Genomic DNA, 8,807 nt, shown 5'->3' with positions numbered 1-8,807 from the left:
AAGTTAAAATTACTGAAACCTACTTTAAGTGTTTTTTAAAAATGCATAGGTAAACACAACAAAATTACATCACTTTTGGAATGTTGATTATTTATGGACGGTTGCAACTATGTTAACATTTTTTACCTTCAAGTTTTTTTAGTCACTTAAAATAGAAGCCAATTTTTTCAAATATTTTCTTCTTATTTTCAAAAATGCTCACCTTTAATTGACTCAAGGTATGGAAAAGGGCAAGAATTTATTAAACAAAAGGCATACTGCTGCACCCTTCTCCGTTTAGTTTTATTGTCTTGTGATAATTTCTTTTCTTTTCTTTCAGTGTCTTTGCAGAAATAAACCGGGAAAGAAGAACCAAGAGAAAAAAAGTGTTAACCTAGTCAAAAGGCTTAGTTTTTGGTGCCTTTGACATTTATATTTTAATTCTGTGCTATGTCTTTCAAGTACAATATACCTCGAAAAACTTGATATGACGAAAAATTATTTCTCCCCTTTTGCATATTTTTCTAATGTTATTTTTCATTCTTATGTTGAAGCGTTTTTAATCAAAACTTTGTTATGTGGAATATTTTTCGAAGTCAAATATGACTTTTTCGGAAAAACCGCAGTTTATTGTCTTGAAGCCACTCAAGGAATGTTTCCAAAAGTTTCACACCCCTTCATTATTTCTCTCAAGGGTTACAAATGATTAGGCGAAGCTAATCTTCTGTCACTTTCATTGTGCAGCCTAGGGGATTCAGAAAATTTAAGTCCAAGAAACATACCTAAAACTTTTTGCCCCCTTCTCATGCCATTTCGTTGGACCTTTTGACCCTATTTTCACCTCCTTGAAAACGGGAGATGAACGGAAAACCCCTTTAGAGACGCAGGGAATGAAGAAATCCTTTGTCTAACTTCTTTTGTTCCGGAGCACTCGAAACTCGTTTGAAACCATTCTGTAACTTAGTAATCCAAATCTTTGATCAGTTTAGTTGTGGTAAATCACTACATTTTGCTACTTCTTTAGAGTATCCTTTTTAAGCTTTCATTATATGTTTCCACTTATTTTTAACTAGTGTGACTAATTTTTAAATTATGATTATCCCCTTGTTATCTCGAAAACTTGATATCTCAAACTTTTTTTACCGTCCCTTCGACTTTGTGATATCGAGAGTATACTGTATTTGAGACATTTTAAGAATAGTTTCTTCATTAATGTTCTGCAACTTAATCATTATTGAACAAAAACTTATCAATGCAAATTTAAGTAAAAGTTTTAAGACCAGCTGATATTAGGAATGTTGTTCTTAATTGAATAAACAGTGGGGTTGTTTTCTTCAGTCAAAAGTACTACTTTTAGTCACTGGAGTTGATAGAATGTGCAAAATAAATAATAATAACAAGGACCCAGAAAATACTTTCATTTTCCCAGCAGTTATTTTTTAATTAATTTTTTTTATGTCCGATTTTTCAAACAAGGCATAGTCTTTATGACGTCACAAATGATCAACTTATGCGCATACTTCACTGGCACTCTGAATGCTTACACTTGCTGTTTACCACAATTCCACGTTATGATAACCAAAAAGCAAATTTAATATTGCGCTCTACGCTTGCTATCTGTGGAAAAACTTATGTTTTTTAAAATGGCAACAGTATTAGCCAAGCAGTTTGGTGTATATATACCCAGTGAATTCATGTTCAAGTGCTTATGTTGCTTATGTTAGTTCTGTTATGATTTTAATTTATGTTCGTTCATTTAGTTCATAATTTTTCTTCAATAAAATGTTTTAAGTTAATTGGTTTCATGTATCTGTTATAACCGCGTGGCAGAAGAGAGTTAGAAGTTGTTTCGCGACATCATTTTTGGTGCATCAGGCCGCGAAGTCGTGAAAGGTGGAAATTGTGAGAGTTGTGTTTGAAGTTGCTTGTGGGAAGTTGTTGGAAATTTTGTAGCACGTGCAAAATTCGTGAGTGGTTTTTCATTTCTATTTTGACTGAAGTTTGTGTTATTTCTACTGTGTTGCTGTGAACTGAACAGTTGTTGAATAGTAGGAAATTTAAATCGTGAATTGAGAATTATAGAAATTGTGCTTTTATATACGTTAGTTGGTAATTGAAGTAAATAAGGATTGAAATGGCAGATATTGAAAAGTTAAAAGTTAAAAGAGCAGCTATTAGAATGACGACAACTAAACTAATTAAAAAAATAGATGACTTTTTGGTGAAGATTGAAACTTGCAGCGAGGATAATGATACTAAGTCGAGTATTTTGAAAGAGTTTCATGAGCAATTACTTGAGAAAGAAAAAGGTCTGAAAATTGTGAATTTGGATATTGAAGCGTATTTACCGCTAGATGAAATTGAAAAGGATTGTACTATTTCCGAAGAATATTCGGAAAATATAGTACTTTGGAAACAACGAATAAAAAATAAAATAGAACTTTTAGAGGCTAAAACTAACAATTCCAGTTCAGTTAATTCCTCAGAATTAAATGTTCAGAATGTTAGGACTGTAAAATTGCCTCGATTAAACATTAAAACTTACTATGGGGATCCAGTGGGATATTTGGAGTTTATGAATCAGTTTAATAATGCAATTGATAAAAATACAAATTTAAGCAAAATTGACAAGTTTAATTATTTAAAGACATTTTTGGGAGGTGCTGCAGCAAATTGCATTAAAGGTTTTACTTTATCAGAAGAAAATTACGATTCGGCTATTGAATTACTAAAAAAGCGTTTTGGTAATACACATACTTTGATTCAGTTACACATGAATAATTTATTGAAAATTCCTGCTGTGTATAATTCAAGGGATTTAAATAGGTTGCGAATTTTTTTTGATAAAGTGGAAGTTCAAATTAGGAATTTGAAAAGTTTAGGCATTGAAATAGATTCATACTGTAATTTGTTAACACCAATCATACTTGATCGTGTTCCTAGAGATCTTGTTTTGGAATTCAATAGAAAATATTCGGAAGGGTATAAATTTCAGGACGTTCTTACTTTCTTAGAAAGTGAAATTCAATCGCGTGAACGTGCATTACTTGTGCAATTAAGGTCGGAATCGTTTAAATCTGGTTCAGAAAATTCGGATAAGAATGATTGTAAAAATGGGTCAAGTAACAGTAAGAGTTATAAAAACTATGCTGCAACAGCAAACTATGTGGCTAGTACAAAAAAGCATTGTGTATTTTGTAATAGTCCAGATCATGAGTTTTGTGAGTATAAAACTATCGAAGATCGTAGAAATAAGTTAAAAAATGAAAACCGTTGCTTTAAATGTTTTTCGAAAAATCATTATAGTCGCATGTGCAGGTTAAAAGTTGAATGCAAATTTTGTAAAAGTAAATTTCACAGTTACGTTTTATGTGAAAATGCTAAGAATAAACCTTTAAGTAATGACAAAGTTAATGAACAAAATAACTCTGTTGTGACGCAATGTAATTCGTCGGCTTTAAAATCAAATATTTTATTGCTTACATGTTCAGTGATTGCAAGTGCAGGTAAAGATTCAAATTCTGTAGAAATTGCTCGAGTACTTTTAGATAACGGTTCTGAAAGATCTTGGATCACAAAATCTTTAGCAAGTCGTTTAAAATTAGATATAGTTAGAAGGGAAAGGCTTTCAGTTTATTCTTTCGGTTCGGTAAAAACATCGGAAAGAATTTATGAGGTTGCAAAACTTAAACCATCAAATAGAAATAATTCTGAATCATCAATTGAAATTGAAGTTTTAGTAACGCAAACAATAACTTCAGCATCCTTAGCGGTACCTAATGTCAACGTTCAAAATGCATTGCAACAGAAAGGCTTGTTCCTTGCAGATATGTGTAATAGTGACAATGAAATTGAAGTTTTAATTGGAGGGGATGTGTTTTGGGGTATAATTTGCGATTCAAAAGTGTTCAAAATAAATGAAACATTAAGTTGCGTACCAACGATGTTTGGGTTAGCTATTCAGGGGGTCCAACAAAATTGCAATTCAAGCTTCGTAGGAGTTTTGGCTACGGATTGCGTAATTGCAAAGGATGTTCAGGTTCTTTGGGATCTTGATGTTTTAGGTATCACAGATAAGGAAGAATTAACTTTAACAGATAAGCGTATAATAGATAGATTTCAATCAAATTTAAAATTCATTCAGGGTAGATATGAAACACGATTGCTATGGAAATTTTCCCCGATTGAGTTAGGGAATAACTTTTGTAATGCAAAGAAAAGATCTGATGAATTGCAAATAATTCTTCGGAAGGATGAATGGTTGGCTAAAGAATATAATAAAATTATTGAGGAACAAGAACGGCTAGGTATAGTTCAGGAATGTATTAGAACTGAAAACGAATACTTTATGCCACATCGTAATGTTGTTAGGATTGATAAGGATACGACTAAAGTGAGACTCGTTTTTAATTGTAGTTCAAAATTAAAGCAAAATATTTCGTTAAATGATGCGTTAGAATGTGGTCCAAATTTAAACGCTAACATTCTTGATATTATGTTAAACTTTAGGAAGTTTAAAATTGCATTCAATGCAGACATTGAAAAGGCTTTCCTTATGATTAGTATTGCAAAAAATGATCGTAACTATTTGAAATTTATTTGGGCTTCAAATAACTCTGAGGGATATAAAATTATGCAAATGAATCGATTACCATTCGGTTGTACAATGTCAAATTTTGTTCTCAGTGCTACAATTAAAACTCGCATAAAAAAATATGAAGATAATAGGCGTACAACTGTTGAAATGTTGAAAAGTTCATTGTACGTCGATGATTTGTATTTTGGAGCTGAAAGCGTGGAAGAAGCATTTCAGTTGTCGTCTGATGCCGTATCAGTTTTGAAAGATGGGGGTTTCAACTTAAGAAAGCTCAGATCTAATTCAGTTGAATTGGAATCTTTATGGGTTGACCAGGGTCTGAGTACTAGTGAGTGCTTGGAAAATTGTCAGTTAAAAGTGTTGGGGTTGAATTGGAATACTAAGGAGGACAGTTTGTCATTAGATGTAAAATCTTTGTTGAGTAATTTATCTTCGTTGAAAAATACTAAGCGTTGTGTGCTGCAGACAGCCGCAATGATATTTGATCCAATGGGTTTTTTGTCTCCTTTTGTTGTAAGAATTAGATGTTTAATGCAAGATATTTGGAAAATAGGTGCAGATTGGGATGATGAATTGCCAGAGAATTTGACTTTGAAGTGGAGGAAGTGGTATGGGGAGATTAAAGGTTTAGATTTCATAACGGTAGAAAGATATTTCTTTTTAAATGTGAGTGACCTTAGGGATTCTGTTGAAATACACATATTTTCGGACGCGTCATTAGTGGCTTATGGTGCGGTTGCATACTTTAGGTATAGCAATAAGAAGGGTGAAGTTTCGACGTCCTTTATAATGTCAAAAGTCAGAGTGGCACCGTTGAAAAAATTAACGCTTCCGAGACTGGAATTGTTAGGAGTGTTAGTGGCTGCAAAATTGTGTAAATATTTGTCTGGTTTATTTAATAATTTGTCTGATAGAGTAATATTATGGACGGATTCAGAAATCTGTCTGTGTTGGATTAGAGGTTCATTTAGGGAGTGGAAACAATTTGTTGCAAATCGTATTTGTCTTATTCAAGATTTGACTTCGCCTAGTATGTGGAAATTTTGTCCAGGTTTAATGAATCCAGCAGATAAACTGACAAGAGGTGAATCATTGAGTTTGTTGAAAAATGACAGCGTGTGGTGGCGCGGACCAAAGTGGTTGGCTAGTCCTAGTGATGAGTGGCCGTTGCAGAAACAATACTGTTCGAATGACGCGGCGAAAGTTGAACTTTTGAAAGTTAGTGTTAACACGGTTGTTTCATCGTACAGTCCTGTATTAAAAGTTAACGACTTTAGTAATTTCAAAAAATTACTGAGAGTGACTGCATGGGTGTTGAGATTTATTTCGAAGTCCAGAAAATTATCAATTGAAAAGGGTCCACTGAGTGCTATAGAATTACAAGAAGCTGAAGAGATGTGGATAAAAACTGTGCAGTGGGAAGTGTTCCGCGAGGAAATTCAAAGGCTTCAAAAGAATCAGCAGATTAGTAAATCTTCTAAGATTTATTCCTTATCTCCATATCTGGACGAGACTGGTGTTCTTAGGGTAAGAGGACGTCTAAAGGAGGCTCCCTTGACTGAAAATGAAAAACATCCAGTTTTACTTCCGAAATCGAAATTTGCGGAATTGGTGATTTTTCATGAACATCTTCGTGTCTTTCATTCGGGTGTATCATCAACTTTAGCTCAAGTGCGTAAAAAATTCTGGATACCGAAAGGAAGACAGACCGTGAAAAGAGTTATTTCTACTTGTTTAATCTGCAAAAAATATTCGTTAAAACCAGCTAAGCAGTTAACTGGTCAATTACCCTTGGAACGTATTGCTGAAAGTCCACCGTTTACTAATGTGGGAACTGACTTTAGTGGTGCAATAACTGTTAAATCTAAATTAAACAGTTGTGAGAAAGTGTACATTGTATTATTTACATGTGCCGTAACTAGAGCGGTTCATATTGAAGTAGTGCAAGATATGTCCGTAAAAAGTTTTATCTTAGCTTTGAGACGTTTCCTAGCAAGAAGAGGAAATACAAAAATAATATTTTCTGATAATGCAAAGACTTTCCGTTCATCTTGTGAAATACTGAAATCTTTTCGTAAAATAATAAAGCATCCAGAGCTGCAGAATTTTGTAGCGTCGGAAAACATCATTTGGAAATTTATTCCAGAACGTTCTCCATGGTGGGGAGGTTTCTGGGAACGATTGATGAAAAGTATTAAAGACCCGCTGAGAAAAATACTCGGTAGAGCTCTATTGACATTAGAAGAGCTTGCTACCATCCTTACAGAAATTGAGTTTATTTTGAATAATAGACCAATTACCTATGAGTTCAATGATTTAAATGAACCAATTGCATTAACACCTTCATGTTTTTTATTTCCAGGAAAGGACAAGATTAACTTTCCAAATTATTTCCTTGAGGTATTTGACAAAAACTCTAACCAAAAGACTTTACAGAAACGTAAATTGTTCCAGACTCGTTTAATCAAGCAAATTTGGTCTCAATGGAAAGAACAGTATTTATTGCAATTGAGAAGTGCTCATAATTTTTTAGTTCCTCACTCCCAACAGAACTTAAAAATTGGAGATGTAGTGCTTGTTGAAGGACCTTTGAAAAATAAGTTACTGTGGGACATGGGTGTGATCGATAAAGTTCTCATAGGAAGAGATGGCAATGTACGTGCATGCATAGTCCGCACGTCTAAAGGTTGCTTAAGAAGAGCAATTCAACTACTCTATCCATTCGAAGTGACTGTTTTGTAATGAAATGTATTGTTTATTGAATGTTTAAATTAGTTTAATTTCAGACTGAAGTAAGTTAATTATTAATTTAAGTGATGATTGAAATGTCTAATTTAGTTTAAGTTGATAGATCTGTTTAATTTATATTAAGTTTTAGTGTACTCATTAAAGAGTACAGGTGGGGAGTATGTGGAAAAACTTATGTTTTTTAAAATGGCAACAGTATTAGCCAAGCAGTTTGGTGTATATATACCCAGTGAATTCATGTTCAAGTGCTTATGTTGCTTATGTTAGTTCTGTTATGATTTTAATTTATGTTCGTTCATTTAGTTCATAATTTTTCTTCAATAAAATGTTTTAAGTTAATTGGTTTCATGTATCTGTTATAACCGCGTGGCAGAAGAGAGTTAGAAGTTGTTTCGCGACACTATCAACCATATCCTTGCCATACATGTGGGTAAAGAAGCGAATAAAATATTATGCTCTGTGCGAATGGCAGTTCATTATGTGTTATGTCATGGGCAGAAGAGTAAAAATTAAAATTGATTCTATGCATCAATTTAAATAATTTTTTAAAAATAGTAAACTTTGTCAAATTATTTTTAAAATGATCAAATACTATGTTTTTAAACATGCTCTTTCAGAAAAAAAAAAACTTTCAAATTTAGGAAATGACCCCATTCAGCAATGGTTTGATATACAATTATCCTTGAAAATTATACTTTTATTTAAAGTGTCAATTTTTTTAAATTACTGCATTAAAAAAATATCCTTAGTGGCACAGAACTCACAAAAAAATATTTGAGATTTTAGTCAAGACTCTTAAGGTTTTTTTTTTTTTTTAAATAGGTTTTTCTTACTTAAACAATTCGTGAAAAACATTTTGTTCACTGCTGAAACTAATAAAATTGGCAGAAAAATTGATTTGGCTAAAAAAAAATTAGTCATTTAAAAGTTAAAAGACAGATTAAAAATTTTAATTGAAGAAATGCTAATGAATTAGTAAATATGGATGAATAAACATATTGATGTCAAAAGTCGCTATCTAAATGCTAATTTTGCTACATTGGAAATTATTGCCGATAATTCTGTATTACTTTACAGTGTTTATTATGGGATTAGTTTTTTTTTAGTTATACATGCTATTACAACTAAATCTACATTGCTGTTTCAAAGTTAATGGATGTAAAATACTTTTAATACTTTAAGTTACCCTTAAACATGTATTATCTCAAATTTGTTGCTTCGCAAAAAGAAATTCAGTTGCACTGAAAACTATGGTGATAAAGATTCAAACTATATGGGCAGTGTTGTCATATCACTATAAAGCTAAAAACAATATAAAACCGAAGTATAGATCAAAGGTACCTTACTAGAAGTAATTTGCTCAAACAAGCAAGCAAAAAGAAAAAAATTGCCTGCTAATTTTTATACTTTGCTCTCGTCTATTTTTCAAAATTGTAATATTTTTACATAATTTTCGGAATGTCTTAATTTGAAACTTGTGGCT

The 8,807-nt window shown here is 32.3% G+C and overlaps 1 protein-coding gene across 1 annotated transcript; it reads left to right on the top strand.

Moving 5' to 3' along the window:
- Positions 1 to 2,113: 2,113 nt before the first annotated feature.
- On the top strand, positions 2,114 to 7,318 carry LOC129216745 (uncharacterized). Its single transcript, XM_054850962.1, has 3 exons — positions 2,114 to 2,536; positions 2,627 to 3,234; positions 3,340 to 7,318. Exons 1-3 carry the CDS (start codon positions 2,114 to 2,116, stop codon positions 7,316 to 7,318), a joined length of 5,010 nt encoding a protein of 1,669 aa, XP_054706937.1.
- Positions 7,319 to 8,807: the final 1,489 nt, after the last annotated feature.

The sequence above is a fragment of the Uloborus diversus genome, chromosome 2, assembly GCF_026930045.1.
Source record: "Uloborus diversus isolate 005 chromosome 2, Udiv.v.3.1, whole genome shotgun sequence".
In the NCBI taxonomy this organism is placed as follows: Eukaryota; Metazoa; Arthropoda; class Arachnida; order Araneae; family Uloboridae; genus Uloborus; species Uloborus diversus.
The sequence above is the reverse complement of the archived record's forward strand: the minus strand, read 5'-3'. Positions and strand labels throughout refer to the sequence as shown.